The sequence below is a fragment of the Schistocerca cancellata genome, chromosome 1 (assembly GCF_023864275.1).
Source record: "Schistocerca cancellata isolate TAMUIC-IGC-003103 chromosome 1, iqSchCanc2.1, whole genome shotgun sequence".
Lineage (NCBI taxonomy): Eukaryota > Metazoa > Arthropoda > Insecta > Orthoptera > Acrididae > Schistocerca > Schistocerca cancellata.
Window position 1 is genome coordinate 173,730,449 of NC_064626.1, and position 17,567 is coordinate 173,748,015.

Consider the following 17,567-nt stretch of genomic DNA (forward strand, 5'->3'; position numbering starts at 1 on the left):
AACACATTAAAATTTATGACCAGTGTTTCCCTTCCTGCTAACTTAAAAGGAAATTGATCACAAATATTGATTTTGTTGTAAACATATTGATACTTGTACTTACATCTCACTTTCAGCTGTACTTGATGCAATAAGCAAATTATCTGCATTTTCTATGTGCAATATTTTTTGTGCCTTAAAGGTAGATGGAATGGATGTTTTGGCAACAAGAGAAGCTACTCGTTTTGCAATTGCACACTGTCTCAGTGGTAAGGGACCAATTGTCTTAGAAGCTGCCACATATAGATACAGTGGTCATTCAATGTCTGATCCTGGAACTAGTTATCGAACAAGAGAAGAAATACAAGAAGTAAGACAAACAAGAGATCCTATAACATCCTTCAAAGAAAAAATAATTAATGCAGAGCTGGCTACTTCAGAAGAGTTGAAGGTAAGATGTGAATCACACCTGTTAACATCACAACCTTGTCTTTAAAAATATATATTTTTACTGCATTTACTCATATTGGTTTGTTAATTGTTTGTTTGAAATTGTAGTGATAGAGCTCCAGAATAGACGATGGCCTTTTTTTCAGTTAAGGGGGATTTTTTTCAGCAAAAACTAATTTCATACCTCTGCAAACAATAACTTATGTACATTAATGGATATGACAAAAAATTACAAAAATAGTCTATCAGTATATCGCTATCCCCTACGTAAAAAGGGAAGAAGCGATAGTGCTACTTAAAGTTCACTCCGCCACAAACCAAAGGTGGTTTGCGAAATATATATGAAGATGTATATAGGTGATTGATAAAAACATCACTTTATCTTCTTATTACAGGATGTGGGTGGATCATTGTGTACAGAATTGGTTAAAACATGTTAAACATGGCAGCCACATTGGATTTACCATATTTACTCGAGTATAAGATCATCCTAAATATATTATCACAGGTATTATTGTGTCGCATCCCAAGCGTGGGTATTGCGAGGGATTGAGTGACACGGTTCGTGAAAGGGATTTAGCCAGTTGACCTTAGTGAGAGGGAGATTTTATGACCTGGCTAAGATGTGGAAATCCCTGGTGTGAAGGTACAAGGCTAGGAAGCAGGTGGAATTAAAGTCTTGCTAACTTTAACAAGTTGCAGTTTATTCTGAATAATTACAGCTCACCTTAACTGTGTGGTCTGGACTCGTATTTGGGAGGACGACGGTTCAATCCCGTGTCCAGCCATCCTGATTTAGGTTTTCCGTGATTTCCCTAAATCGCTCCAGGCAAATGCCGGGATGGTTTCTTTGAAAGGGCACAGCCGGCTTCCTTCCCCGTCCTTCTCTAATCCAATGAGACCGATGACCTCGCTGTCTGGTCTCCTTCCCCAAACAACCCCAACCCAACTCCCTAACTGTGTGGTGATTGCATTCACAGGAAGGCCAAGTCTAATACAGAGATGGTGACTGATTCCACCATTCTGACTGCCTACTAGAAGCTCTGCGATACTTCCTACGTCAGAGTCCCCCGCGGCTACGCCCTAATGCTCTTCAGCCACTATCTCCGGCTGCCTGCCTACAGCCGGCTCCTCAGCCCAAGTCGGCTGCTGCTATCACACTGACTACTGTCGCTGCCTAGGGCCTAACATCAAGAGGTGAAGAAGAAGAAGAAGAAGAAGAAAAAGAAAAACGTGCAGAGCGGCGTGTTCCCGAGTTTTGTTAGCATTCCCCCCTTCGACCCCCCCCAGTGCTTGGTATGACGTAGCGTTGAAGGCAACTTGTCCTTATTTGGTAACGTTTAAGTATTATTGTTGTTATTGTTCTTCAGAGGCTGGGTGGAGGGTTAGAGGCGCCTCTCCCTATATGGTCACGCACTGTGTTCTGAGCCCTTCATTGGCTCCTCATAACGTAGTGCTGTCCCCACCAAGGGCCCTCTTTCTTTCTCTCTCTACTCCCAGACCTCTCTCTCTAGCCAAAAATGCTTTCTGTTGATACTGTTAATTGACTGCTTATCATGAGTCCCAGCACAGAGCTTCGTTTGTCTGTTGGCTGTTTGCTTTCTTATCAAGTGCCGCTGGCTGACAGTTTGAACTTCTGCCCCAGCTGACCCCTCAGCCACGCGCAGCATCCAGCGCTACAATTTTAACTCCTTCCTACGTACTATTCTTGGCATACTGCCTGAAAACGACTGTAATTAGACTTGGCTTATTCCTGTGGTTACAACAATTGTCGCGTAGAAGAAGGTGTAATTAGATGAGTGATGAACACTAACTTCACTAAAGAAGATTTATTCAGCACTTGCACATACAAGAACGCCGAGCAAACTGCCTCCGGCCAGAACACATACAGTATATATACAGCTACAGAACATTCCAGTACAATGATTCTTGACATCTGTGGATACTTCTAGAATGTACTCAAACCTAATATAGAATTAAAATTGTACAGTCCAGGTGAGTTTTGAACTCGTGACTGTCCATGCAACAGTTTAGTATCGCAACCACTACAACCCGGTGGTACTCAGCTTCTTCTGCGACATTGCTTCCCTCTGAAGAGAACAGCCTCTCAGTGTTACGTTCTCCTAGTCCGGGAACAAGTCATCGGTCCTGCATACTCAGACTCCTGATGACTGATGCTCGCTCTGGCGGTGATTTTAGAACTTCTTTTGCCGCTACGCTCTTTGTCACCTTTCTGCTTGTTGCTGGAACTTCGAATTTTCCCTGGGTGGCAGGATGCTTGTAGGTCTTCATTCTCTGATCTTTCATCGTCTTGTGTCGAGGTCGAAATCTTCAACTTCATAAGTAAATCAGACAACTGTTTTACAACCTTATAAGGTCGAAAGTAGCAACTGAGGAGCTTCTCAGAGAGGCCAACCTACAGAACAGGAACGAAGATCCAGACGAGGTCACCAGGCTGGTAGACAGCAGAGTGGTGACCTGCATCATACCTTCAGCGATCGTTATCTTGAGCCTGCAGCATGCGGAGTCAAGCTAACTGCTGAGCTTCCTCAGCTCTGGTTGACACCTGGCCGATGTAGTCATCGTCCACATCATTAGGATGTAACGGAAACCCAATGTCCATCGTCGTAGTCGCCAGGAAAAATGGCGTAAATCCTGTGGTGTCTTGTTTGGTGGTGTTGTAGGCAAACATCACGAAAGGTAGCACCTCATCCCAGTTGCTCTGCTCAACATTGACAAACATTGATAGCATGTTGGCCGAGGTCTTATTAAGGCGTTCAGTAAGCCCATTAGTTTGCAGATGGTAGGCAGTCATCGCGTGATGAGTAATGTTGCACCGACGGTTTATCTCTGTCACAAGATTCGATTGAAAAACTTTCCCTTGATCCGAAGTTAACGACCTTGGAGCACCATGTTTTAATACAATGTCTTCCACGATGAATTTGGCTACCTTGGATCCTTCGGCTGTTTTCACGGCTTTTGTAATGGCAGAGCATGTCAGATAATCAGTGCAAACAATAATCCATCTATTGCCACTAGCAGACGTTGGTAATGGTCCGAAGAGGTCAATCCCATCATGCTGGAAAGGTGTTTCAGCTGGTGGAATTGGTATGAGTCGGCCAGGTGGTTTCTGAGGAACTGCCTTTCTCCTCTGACACTCTCTACAGTGTGTCACATATTGACAGACACTCCTAAATAAACTTGGCCAGAAAAATCTGTTGCGGATTCTATTGTTATTCTTAATAAATTCTAAATGTCCGGCCTCAGGTGTGTCATGGCATTTCTGTAGAACATCTAAGTGCATGTGTTTAGGAATCACTGGTAGCCACCTGTTTCCAAACGCATCAAAGTTTTTCTTGCAAAGTAATACATTAACTACATTAAATTGTCCTTTCACATCCCCTGCCCAATTTAAGGCAAGCATAATTTGATACATCTTGGCGTCCTTCTTCCGGCTAGGTGATCGGCTGGAGCTTCTAAATGGCGATGGAGACCTTGATTGGCATGTTGGGCAGCGTCCCCTTATGGTGATGGTGACCTATGTCGTCCTGCACCCACATCATCTTTTTCTTCATTTTTGTCATCCTGGAGTTGGCGTCAGCTAAGATTGGTCTGCTGTCATGTGGCATAGGAGTCGTCAAATATCCACCGCCTTTCTCGACAATAGCACACCACATGTCCCGGTTGTCTGCAGTGGAAACATACTGGTTGGTTATCCTGGGTCCTCCATACATCAGTCTTCCTTGGTACCCAAACAGGTTCCTGATGCGGCATTGTAGGAACATAACTCCGCCTGGGTCTCAACTTTTTCACCATTTTAAAGGGAAATGAAGGACGAGAGTTTGGGGGTAGCGGGGAGGGGGTTAGTCTCCACATAAGCCATGCTTATGTTGAATGATTTTGCTGTTTCCTCTTCATTTACACTTCTCACGTCAAGTGAAAACAAAACGGGTTTCGGTGGTTGGGAGCTGTCAAGTGAATTAAAATACATTCGTGTAATTATGGAAGGCTAACATATGTTGTTAGTTCAGTTTTCTGATACTTTTTTCCCAGGTTTTTGGCAGCCAGTTGTCTTGCAGAACAATGTAGTTATTTTTGTTGGTTTGCTAAATAAATGTGGCTTTTATTAATCTTTTCCCCAGAGGCAATCAATTTATTAGAAACGAAGTTTTTCATTCCACACTATTGGCTAGTTTAAACTGTTCACTGAATGTCAAGTGCATGTGTGGCATTATGCCATAATAAAGAAACAAATATGAGATAATACAGTACTGGTACTCAAAGAAAATTTGCATCCCGAAACTCGCACTGCAAAGCTTAATACTAGTTTGGGGCCTACTTCATTGTAACTCTGTACAAATGAATGTGCACTTGAAGCCGAATTATGCATTTTAGTATCATGTGCGAAATTCCAATGCTCTTGAAGTATCCTGTTTCTTGTATGGCATCAGGTAAGATCTCTTAATACTATACATGTACAAACATGCGGACTTACTATGTCATCGTAACTGCCCATGCGCAGCAATGCCTGTTTCCTGGCGCTTTACGGTGACTCCTGAAATGAAGCTATTTCCAACAGGTTGTGGAAAATATTGCGAATGGTGCTTTGAAAAGTATTAATTTCAAAGTAAAATTCTTTTTACACAAGATTAATTATGTATGTTACATGTGCGAATGTTTAATGAAGTTCTTAAATCACAGAGTGTTTGACTCTCGTTTAAAATTTAACACATTGAGGACTATCCAGTTAGAAGAATTTCAAGCTCATAAGAAAAGACATTAATGTCATTATTGAAAAATTTATTGGCACGTTTGTGTGATGCATTTTAAAGTGTCACACACGCAAAGAAGACCAATATTATATGTCAAAGCTTAGCTTTTCTTGTAGCTTATTAATCTTAAAGACCAATATTATTTGGGAAAGTTTAACTTTTCCTATTTGAGTGTTCACACTACATAACAGTTATGTTGTTGGCTGACTGTCATGTGTCCTATGCTCTGAATATCTGCTGCCATTGGCTGGCAAGATCACATGACATGATTGGCTTACAAAAGCGCATTTCAGTCTCATTTTCAATGCTTTGAAACCAACATTCTGTTTCAAATCTATAGTTTCGTAATACGAATACAAAAATATGCGGTGTATCATAATATGAAAATACACAGTGTAAATGGTGCTGCACATCACATATCTTTCCAAAACTTTTTGCCGAGTTTTTTTGTTCTCTGAAATTCCATGCTGGTGTATAAAACCTTTACCAATCAAAGGGCTGATATTTTTACAGCTCCAAGGGAAAGTATACTGTCACTTATCATGGCAAAATCTTATTTTTCACCTTGGAAGAAATGTATTTTCACATGAGAAAAACTGCGTTTTTTAACTGGGAAATCCATTAAAATCCAGGATTTCCCCCCCCCCCCCTTTAATTGTCCATCTATACACCCTGTAGATAGAATACAATAGCATTCTAGCCATCATTACTAAAAAGTTACTGACAATGCAGAAACTCATATTTTCCCAAGGCCAGCTGATAAAATCCCAACAGGCAAGGCTTGTTGCTCATTTAAAGGACCCAGATGGACTCTGCATTAGCATTGAAAACTACAGTCTCTTATTGAATGTAAATGTTGTTGCAGAAATTAATACACATATAACATTCTAGTTGGGACTACAACACAGGAAACCAAAGATAACACAATTGAAAATGTGTAAAGTACACATCCCCACTGAATTAGCTCCAATCTGTTGTACTTTGATAGATGGAGTGTGGTTGGAATGTGGACAAGTCACCACTTCCTAAAGTCCAAGCAATAAACCTGGTCAGCATGCACCAAATGTCAGGGACCACTTTTTGAACAATAAAAGTGAAGGCTATTTTATTTTTCTAAGATTGTGACATTAAGAAACTATATGGACAAATGAAATTAAGTCTATGTAGGGTCATTCCATGTCAATTCAACCAATTTGAGAAAATGTTCCAGCTGATAGTCTCATATTTGGCTGAAATTTAGCACACCAATGCTACCAAGTGTGGAATACTCATGTACAAACTTTTAAGTTCCCCTGCCAATTAGTTCCAGAATTATTGCTTGTGAAAGAAGATGGCGTGACCCGGAAATTGCAACCCGCATATGGCAATCTATCTTCAGACCCAACTTCAGGTCTTAATAACTTTGGAACTATTTCGCACAGTCCAGTGAAATTTTTACAACCCAGTAACATCCACTTAGAGGACACAGTCTGTGAATCAAAACACCAACAACATATTTCTGAGGGAAAATAAAAAATTCCAAAATGTGATTAAAAAAAATGTAATACATTAAAAGGTACATATTGTAGGTGCCCTCTGTGCCAAATATAATTCACTCAAAAAGGGTATACATTTTTTTTCTGGTAAGCTTAATGTGGCCTAAACACACACAGAACTCATCATGCCCATATCACTCACACAAACAGAGTTATATGTACACAAAAATACAAAAATTTGATAAATTATCTGAAAAACATGGATTTTCTAAGTGTGGTAGCACAAAAGGGACAAGTGATATCCAAGCCAAATTTCAAACACTGCATAAGTAGACCATAATATAATATGTGGCAAAATTTCAACATGTTATTGCAAGGCATTTGTGTACAATAAAAGTTGACAGAGATGTATTTGTTTATGTTTCTTTTAACATGATTTAGCAAGTAATAGTGATGATGCAGACAGCTTGTTTCAGATAAAGCTGCAGCAATTGTTAGGAACCATTAGGCAACAGAAAGTTAAACAATGGTAGTTTTCAGGGACAGAATGAGTCATTGTTAGGCAGGAACAACAAAGGAAACAAGCAACAATTACAGGTTACTCATGTTTTTAAGATTCTAGTTCAGACTGGTCAGTATTGTTGTGGAAAGTCAGCATGGAGGCAGAAGAGTGTACTAGTGGTGCTTTTGTTCAAACAAGTTGCAGTATTCAGAATGAGATTTTCACTCTGCAGCGGAGTGTGCGCTGATGTGAAACTTCCTGGCAGATTAAAACTGTGTGCCCGACCGAGACTCGAACTCGGGACCTTTGCCTTTCGCGGGCAAGCGCTCTACCATCTGAGCTACCGAAGCACGACTCACGCCCGGTACTCACAGCTTTACTTCTGCCAGTACCTCGTCTCCTACCTTCCAAACTTTACAGAAGCTCTCCTGCGAACCTTGCAGAACTAGCACTCCTGAAAGAAAGGATATTGCGGAGACATGGCTTAGCCACAGCCTGGGGGATGTTTCCAGAATGAGATTTTCACTCTGCAGCGGAGTGTGCGCTGATGTGAAACTTCCTGGCAGATTAAAACTGTGTGCCCGACCGAGACTCGAACTCGGGACCTTTGCCTTTCGCGGGCAAGTGCTCTACCAACTGAGCTACCGAAGCACGACTCACGCCCGGTACTCACAGCTTTACTTCTGCCAGTACCTCGTCTCCTACCTTCCAAACTTTACAGAAGCTCTCCTGCGAACCATGCAGAACTAGCACTCCTGAAAGAAAGGATATTGCGGAGACATGGCTTAGCCACAGCCTGGGGGATGTTTCCAGAATGAGATTTTCACTCTGCAGCGGAGTGTGCGCTGATGTGAAACTTCCTGGCAGATTAAAACTGTGTGCCCGACCGAGACTCGAACTCGGGACCTTTGCCTTTCGCGGGCAAGTGCTCTACCAACTGAGCTACCGAAGCACGACTCACGCCCGGTACTCACAGCTTTACTTCTGCCAGTACCTCGTCTCCTACCTTCCAAACTTTACAGAAGCTCTCCTGCGAACCTTGCAGAACTAGCACTCCTGAAAGAAAGGATATTGCGGAGACATGGCTTAGCCACAGCCTGGGGGATGTTTCCAGAATGAGATTTTCACTCTGCAGCGGAGTGTGCGCTGATGTGAAACTTCCTGGCAGATTAAAACTGTGTGCCCGACCGAGACTCGAACTCGGGACCTTTGCCTTTCGCGGGCAAGTGCTCTACCAACTGAGCTACCGAAGCACGACTCACGCCCGGTACTCACAGCTTTACTTCTGCCAGTACCTCGTCTCCTACCTTCCAAACTTTACAGAAGCTCTCCTGCGAACCTTGCAGAACTAGCACTCCTGAAAGAAAGGATATTGCGGAGACATGGCTTAGCCACAGCCTGGGGGATGTTTCCAGGATGAGATTTTCACTCTGCAGCGGAGTGTGCGCTGATGTGAAACTTCCTGGCAGATTAAAACTGTGTGCCCGACCGAGACTCGAACTCGGGACCTTTGCCTTTCGCGGGCAAGTGCTCTACCAACTGAGCTACCGAAGCACGACTCACGCCCGGTACTCACAGCTTTACTTCTGCCAGTACCTCGTCTCCTACCTTCCAAACTTTACAGAAGCTCTCCTGCGAACCTTGCAGAACTAGCACTCCTGAAAGAAAGGATATTGCGGAGACATGGCTTAGCCACAGCCTGGGGGATGTTTCCAGAATGAGATTTTCACTCTGCAGCGGAGTGTGCGCTGATGTGACACTTCCTGGCAGATTAAAACTGTGTGCCCGACCGAGACTCGAACTCGGGACCTTTGCCTTTCGCGGGCAAGTGCTCTACCAACTGAGCTACCGAAGCACGACTCACGCCCGGTACTCACAGCTTTACTTCTGCCAGTACCTCGTCTCCTACCTTCCAAACTTTACAGAAGCTCTCCTGCGAACCTTGCAGAACTAGCACTCCTGAAAGAAAGGATATTGCGGAGACATGGCTTAGCCACAGCCTGGGGGATGTTTCCAGAATGAGATTTTCACTCTGCAGCGGAGTGTGCGCTGATGTGAAACTTCCTGGCAGATTAAAACTGTGTGCCCGACCGAGACTCGAACTCGGGACCTTTGCCTTTCGCGGGCAAGTGCTCTACCAACTGAGCTACCGAAGCACGACTCACGCCCGGTACTCACAGCTTTACTTCTGCCAGTACCTCGTCTCCTACCTTCCAAACTTTACAGAAGCTCTCCTGCGAACCTTGCAGAACTAGCACTCCTGAAAGAAAGGATATTGCGGAGACATGGCTTAGCCACAGCCTGGGGGATGTTTCCAGAATGAGATTTTCACTCTGCAGCGGAGTGTGCGCTGATGTGAAACTTCCTGGCAGATTAAAACTGTGTGCCCGACCGAGACTCGAACTCGGGACCTTTGCCTTTCGCGGGCAAGTGCTCTACCAACTGAGCTACCGAAGCACGACTCACGCCCGGTACTCACAGCTTTACTTCTGCCAGTACCTCGTCTCCTACCTTCCAAACTTTACAGAAGCTCTCCTGCGAACCTTGCAGAACTAGCACTCCTGAAAGAAAGGATATTGCGGAGACATGGCTTAGCCACAGCCTGGGGGATGTTTCCAGAATGAGATTTTCACTCTGCAGCGGAGTGTGCGCTGATGTGAAACTTCCTGGCAGATTAAAACTGTGTGCCCGACCGAGACTCGAACTCGGGACCTTTGCCTTTCGCGGGCAAGTGCTCTACCAACTGAGCTACCGAAGCACGACTCACGCCCGGTACTCACAGCTTTACTTCTGCCAGTACCTCGTCTCCTACCTTCCAAACTTTACAGAAGCTCTCCTGCGAACCTTGCAGAACTAGCACTCCTGAAAGAAAGGATATTGCGGAGACATGGCTTAGCCACAGCCTGGGGGATGTTTCCAGAATGAGATTTTCACTCTGCAGCGGAGTGTGCGCTGATGTGAAACTTCCTGGCAGATTAAAACTGTGTGCCCGACCGAGACTCGAACTCGGGACCTTTGCCTTTCGCGGGCAAGTGCTCTACCAACTGAGCTACCGAAGCACGACTCACGCCCGGTACTCACAGCTTTACTTCTGCCAGTACCTCGTCTCCTACCTTCCAAACTTTACAGAAGCTCTCCTGCGAACCTTGCAGAACTAGCACTCCTGAAAGAAAGGATATTGCGGAGACATGGCTTAGCCACAGCCTGGGGGATGTTTCCAGAATGAGATTTTCACTCTGCAGCGGAGTGTGCGCTGATGTGAAACTTCCTGGCAGATTAAAACTGTGTGCCCGACCGAGACTCGAACTCGGGACCTTTGCCTTTCGCGGGCAAGTGCTCTACCAACTGAGCTACCGAAGCACGACTCACGCCCGGTACTCACAGCTTTACTTCTGCCAGTACCTCGTCTCCTACCTTCCAAACTTTACAGAAGCTCTCCTGCGAACCTTGCAGAACTAGCACTCCTGAAAGAAAGGATATTGCGGAGACATGGCTTAGCCACAGCCTGGGGGATGTTTCCAGAATGAGATTTTCACTCTGCAGCGGAGTGTGCGCTGATGTGACACTTCCTGGCAGATTAAAACTGTGTGCCCGACCGAGACTCGAACTCGGGACCTTTGCCTTTCGCGGGCAAGTGCTCTACCAACTGAGCTACCGAAGCACGACTCACGCCCGGTACTCACAGCTTTACTTCTGCCAGTACCTCGTCTCCTACCTTCCAAACTTTACAGAAGCTCTCCTGCGAACCTTGCAGAACTAGCACTCCTGAAAGAAAGGATATTGCGGAGACATGGCTTAGCCACAGCCTGGGGGATGTTTCCAGAATGAGATTTTCACTCTGCAGCGGAGTGTGCGCTGATGTGAAACTTCCTGGCAGATTAAAACTGTGTGCCCGACCGAGACTCGAACTCGGGACCTTTGCCTTTCGCGGGCAAGTGCTCTACCAACTGAGCTACCGAAGCACGACTCACGCCCGGTACTCACAGCTTTACTTCTGCCAGTACCTCGTCTCCTACCTTCCAAACTTTACAGAAGCTCTCCTGCGAACCTTGCAGAACTAGCACTCCTGAAAGAAAGGATATTGCGGAGACATGGCTTAGCCACAGCCTGGGGGATGTTTCCAGAATGAGATTTTCACTCTGCAGCGGAGTGTGCGCTGATGTGAAACTTCCTGGCAGATTAAAACTGTGTGCCCGACCGAGACTCGAACTCGGGACCTTTGCCTTTCGCGGGCAAGTGCTCTACCAACTGAGCTACCGAAGCACGACTCACGCCCGGTACTCACAGCTTTACTTCTGCCAGTACCTCGTCTCCTACCTTCCAAACTTTACAGAAGCTCTCCTGCGAACCTTGCAGAACTAGCACTCCTGAAAGAAAGGATATTGCGGAGACATGGCTTAGCCACAGCCTGGGGGATGTTTCCAGAATGAGATTTTCACTCTGCAGCGGAGTGTGCGCTGATGTGAAACTTCCTGGCAGATTAAAACTGTGTGCCCGACCGAGACTCGAACTCGGGACCTTTGCCTTTCGCGGGCAAGTGCTCTACCAACTGAGCTACCGAAGCACGACTCACGCCCGGTACTCACAGCTTTACTTCTGCCAGTACCTCGTCTCCTACCTTCCAAACTTTACAGAAGCTCTCCTGCGAACCTTGCAGAACTAGCACTCCTGAAAGAAAGGATATTGCGGAGACATGGCTTAGCCACAGCCTGGGGGATGTTTCCAGAATGAGATTTTCACTCTGCAGCGGAGTGTGCGCTGATGTGACACTTCCTGGCAGATTAAAACTGTGTGCCCGACCGAGACTCGAACTCGGGACCTTTGCCTTTCGCGGGCAAGTGCTCTACCAACTGAGCTACCGAAGCACGACTCACGCCCGGTACTCACAGCTTTACTTCTGCCAGTACCTCGTCTCCTACCTTCCAAACTTTACAGAAGCTCTCCTGCGAACCTTGCAGAACTAGCACTCCTGAAAGAAAGGATATTGCGGAGACATGGCTTAGCCACAGCCTGGGGGATGTTTCCAGAATGAGATTTTCACTCTGCAGCGGAGTGTGCGCTGATGTGAAACTTCCTGGCAGATTAAAACTGTGTGCCCGACCGAGACTCGAACTCGGGACCTTTGCCTTTCGCGGGCAAGTGCTCTACCAACTGAGCTACCGAAGCACGACTCACGCCCGGTACTCACAGCTTTACTTCTGCCAGTACCTCGTCTCCTACCTTCCAAACTTTACAGAAGCTCTCCTGCGAACCTTGCAGAACTAGCACTCCTGAAAGAAAGGATATTGCGGAGACATGGCTTAGCCACAGCCTGGGGGATGTTTCCAGAATGAGATTTTCACTCTGCAGCGGAGTGTGCGCTGATGTGAAACTTCCTGGCAGATTAAAACTGTGTGCCCGACCGAGACTCGAACTCGGGACCTTTGCCTTCCGCGGGCAAGGGCGTGAGTCGTGCTTCGGTAGCTCAGTTGGTAGAGCACTTGCCCGCGAAAGGCAAAGGTCCCGAGTTCGAGTCTCGGTCGGGCACACAGTTTTAATCTGCCAGGAAGTTTCACATCAGCGCACACTCCGCTGCAGAGTGAAAATCTCATTCTGGAAACATCCCCCAGGCTGTGGCTAAGCCATGTCTCCGCAATATCCTTTCTTTCAGGAGTGCTAGTTCTGCAAGGTTCGCAGGAGAGCTTCTGTAAAGTTTGGAAGGTAGGAGACGAGGTACTGGCAGAAGTAAAGCTGTGAGTACCGGGCGTGAGTCGTGCTTCGGTAGCTCAGTTGGTAGAGCACTTGCCCGCGAAAGGCAAAGGTCCCGAGTTCGAGTCTCGGTCGGGCACACAGTTTTAATCTGCCAGGAAGTTTCAAGTTGCAGTATTGGTAGAGCACAAGTGTCTGAATGTCATAAAACAACATATGGAACAAAATGTGGCATTTGCTTTGTACTGTACGATCTGGATGAATCTGACCAAGATTTGTTGCTATGGAGATCTGGGATACACCCTGTGGGCACAAGAAGTACAGTTCCAGGAAACTTTAGTCTTTGCTATCATCATATGAAAGTGTTTCTGGATAAGTATTCTTTCCTACAAAGAAGTTGTTGAGATCCATTTCAGATTCATAAGAAGACAGTGAAGTGTAGCCTCAGAGAAATTGATATAAAATCAGTATTGAAAGTGAATCAGTGCATGGGACTTAACATGAAACCAGGACAAAAGCTACGTTCCAGGTGTGTTACACTGCTGAAAAATGAAGAATAGTCTGATAATTTACATGACGGTGATGAAGAGTATTAGTCACCTACAACCACAGTGGATGAGCAAGCTAGGAAAATAAAAGCAACCCAAGGAGTGCTTCCACAACTTCAGCAGGCTCATTGTAAGCAATTGAGTTCAGAAATAAAGATGCTAGTGTTGGAGTTTTATGAAAATAATGACTATAGGCGAATAATGCCTGGAAAAAAAGAATATGTAACGGTGAAAATGGGAAATGTACGTGTACAGATGCAAAAAAGACTGTTACTATGCAACATATCGGAACTACGAGGGCCGTTCAGAAAGTAACCTCCGGTTGATTTAAAAAAATACACCCAGTTAAATAAAAATATTTTAATATATACATCGTACAACTACATCTTTGCACTATTTTTCTACATAGTCTCCATAGCGATTGAGGCACTTATCGTATCTCTTCACAAGCTTTGAAATTCCTTCTGCATAAAAATCACCCGCTTGTGCCTGGAGCCAGCCTGTGACCGCATCTTTGAGCTCTTCGTCGTCATCAAACCGCTGTGACCCGAGCCATTTCTTCAAATGCATGAAGAGGTGATAATCACTTGGTGCCAGGTCTGGGCTGTAAGGTGGATGGTTGATAACGTCACACTTGAAGGACTCAAGAAGGGCCGTTGTTCTGTGAGCAGAGTGAGGACGGGCGTTATCGTGCAAAAAAACGATACCGGAAGTCAGCATACCACGGCGTTTGTTCTGTATAGCCCGTCGTAACTTTTTTATTGTTTCACAGTACACGTCTTGATTAATGGTCGTACCACGTTCCATGAATTCAACCAACAACACCCCTTTGGCATCCCAAAACACCGTTGCCATCAGTTTTCTGGCAGAAAAATCTTGCGAGGCTTTTCTTGGTTTGGTAGGCGAATTTGAATGTGTCCACATCTTTGATTGTTCTTTTGTCTCAGGGTTCACGTACTTAATCCAGGTTTCGTCACCGGTCACGATTCTGTTTAACAATAGTTCTCCTTCGGCCTCATAACGTGACAGAAAGTCTAATGCAGAGGCCATTCTTTGAGTTTTGTGGTGGTCGGTAAGAATTTTGGGCACCCATCATGCACAGAACTTACGGTAACCCAATCTTGCTGTCACTATCTCGTACAAGAGAGTCTTAGAAATCTGTGGAAAACCAGTAGACATTGAGAAACGTCGATTTTCACGAACTTTTGCATCAACTGTCTGAACGAGTTCGTCAGTCACCAATGATGGTCTACCACTCCTCTCTTCATCATGAACGTTTTCTCGTCCACTTTTAAATAAACGTACCCATTCACGGACAACTCCTTAACTCATAACTCTTGGTCCGTACACGGCACAAAGCTCACGATGAATAGCTGCTGCAGAATATCCTTTGGCTGTAAAAAACCTTATGACAGCACGCACTTCACATTTGGCGGGGTTTTCTATTGCAGCACACATTTCAAACTGCCACAAAAACTAAACTAGTGCAGGTACGACGTTCACTCGACCACGGCTTGATGCTGACTGACCTGTTGAGTGCGTGAATGCACAGATGGCGTCGCTACTACCCCCACAACCCGCACTGTGACCGATCGGAGGTTACTTTCTGAACCGCCCTCGTATATGTAGAATTCAAGGAAAAGTATCCCAATACCAAAGTAGGTTTACCAGTAAACATTAATGATAGGTTGTGTTAATCTGTCTGTATGTTGTTGCTTAGTGATTACAGTTGTGGGAGAGGATAAGAAGAGGCAGAGCAGTTTACGTTATGTTTTTATAAAATTGTGTTGTGGAACAATGGCCACATCACCAAATACATCTGTCAACTTCCATTGTACACAAATGTCTTTCAATAACATGCTGAAATTTTGAGATATATATTATTATGGTCTACTTTTGCAGTGTGTGAAATTTGGCTTGGAAATCACTTGTCCCTTTTGTGCTACCACATTTAGAAAATCCATGTTTTTCAGGTAATTTTTCAAATTTTTGTATTTTCGTGTGCATGTAACTCAGTTTTTGTGACTGATATGGGCATGATGAGTTCTGTGTGTATTTAGGCCGCATTAAGCTTACCACAAAAAAATTTATACCCTTTTTGAGTGAATTATATTTGGCATAGAGGACACTTACAATACATATCTTTTAATATATTACATTTTTTTAATCACATTTTGGAATTTTTTATTTTCCCTCAGAAATATGTTGGTGTTTTGATTCATGGAGTGTGTTCTCTAAATGGATGTTACTGGGTTGTAAAAATTTCCCTGGACTGTGTGGGATAGTTCCAAAGTTATTAAGACCTGAAGTTGGGTCTGAAGATAGATTGCCAGATGCGGGTTGCAATTTCCAGGTCACACCACCTTCTTTCACAAGTCATAATACTGGAACTAATTGGCATGGGAAACTAATACTTTGTACACGAGTGTTCCACACTTGGTAGAATTAGTGTACTGAATTTCAGTCAAATCTGAGAATATGAGCTGGAGACCCTGGTTGAACTGACATGAAATGACCCTATAACTAATCTCTGGCTAAAATTAAATATTGCTTAAGCTTACTGTGTGTCAAGTCATTACCCCGTGTACTGCTGTTGTCAGTCTGTACTGATTTAACTCTGAAGAAAATCTCTTATCAATTTTAGGTCTTTCACATGCACAGAGGACAGAAGATACACACAATTTATGAGAACATTTCTCATGGAAAAACAGTGGTGTGGCTAAAAATAATTTAAAATAGATTTCAAACAATCTCGACTGCAAAAACATTTATTTTGATGGTAACTGGTTTCAGTCAATTACCATTCTCGGGCCCTCATACGATGATAGTAGGCAGTGATGGCAAATTGTGTAGGCATTGTAACGCCACAAATTTCAACTGTTATGGAGAGCAATGGGGTTGTTAAATAAGTGATGCTGCACCTATTGCATACCAAATTATGTATTTTGATATAACTTGTTTTTCCATGCATTAGATATTATATACCCTACTTTATTTGTTATCTTGTTGATTACTTGGTCAATGTAATCTGCAGAGATCTGACACATATTGTGACAATTGTCTTAGTTGCATGCCAGTATTTTGTCACAGCTAGTCGCTATCACAACGTTGAATTCACCTTCTGTTGAAACGTGCACATTGACACATCCACACTGCTTCCGTGGTAAGTAACTTTGCCACTCAATCAGTATTTCCAGTGGCACTACAATGTGTAGGACCAATCTGCAATACCTGGCATGCATCTCTCAATGTCAGCTCGCATGTCAATATGTATTTAACATGCAGTCGCTGTCACAGCTCTTAAATCATATTTTGCTGGATGGCTCATATTGATACAACAACACTGTCTCCATGGGAACTGTTGACATCACTTAACCACTATCTTTGCTGGCATACAATTTATGAGTTTGCTATAAATCCCCACAAATGGCTGTCAGTGTTCTCACAACTTATTATGATCAGTTATCTCATTTATATATATTTTTGTCACATATTGACAAAATACTGTTCATAGCAGTTACATTATATGTACCCATTTCTTCATTTGTTATTAGCTTTCGTGTAATTATTCTGTACATACCTTATTGTAACAATTGTTTTAAGTCCTGTATGCCTGATGGGCAATAGCTGACATAATTTAGCATTCAGGAGGTGGAGCATCGCATATTTAAGCAACTACTGCATTGCTGCCCTTGGCAGTTGATATACGTGGACTTAAATCATCTGCTTCATTCACTGCCACCACCTACCGTCATGCTACTAAGGTCTGAGGATGTTCAAACACTGATGGAAACCAGTTACCATCATAATAAACGTTTTTGTGGTAGAGACTGTTTGGAATCCATTTTAAAAGATATGTATGTGCTTTGGTTGTACAATAAAACCTTTACCAATGGCGTAAATTTCTGGTTATACAGGAAATTATTTTTTAAGCACATACATAGATCTTGAAATGAATTATCTAATTGGTAACCCCCCCCCCCCAGGGAGGGGGGGGGGAGGGGGCTCAATTATTTTGTGAGTTTGTGCATGGCGCACTTGGTGCCCTGAGCTATTGCAGCCAATTCTTCCTTCCCTGGCTGCATTTCCTTCACCCTGCCCCTCCCTCCCTATCCTCGCTCCTTCCCCGCTGCCTCCTCCTTCCTCTCTCTTG

At 44.2% G+C, this 17,567-nt stretch overlaps 1 protein-coding gene across 1 annotated transcript in view; it reads left to right on the plus strand.

The window, feature by feature from the left end:
* The window catches only part of LOC126168161 (pyruvate dehydrogenase E1 component subunit alpha, mitochondrial-like), a 97,308-nt gene that overhangs the window by 57,234 nt on the left and 22,507 nt on the right, over nt 1-17,567 (plus strand). The window contains exon 6 of the mRNA XM_049920534.1: nt 182-430. Coding sequence (XP_049776491.1) covers nt 182-430 — 249 coding nt within the window. The remainder of the gene's footprint in view (nt 1-181; nt 431-17,567) is intronic.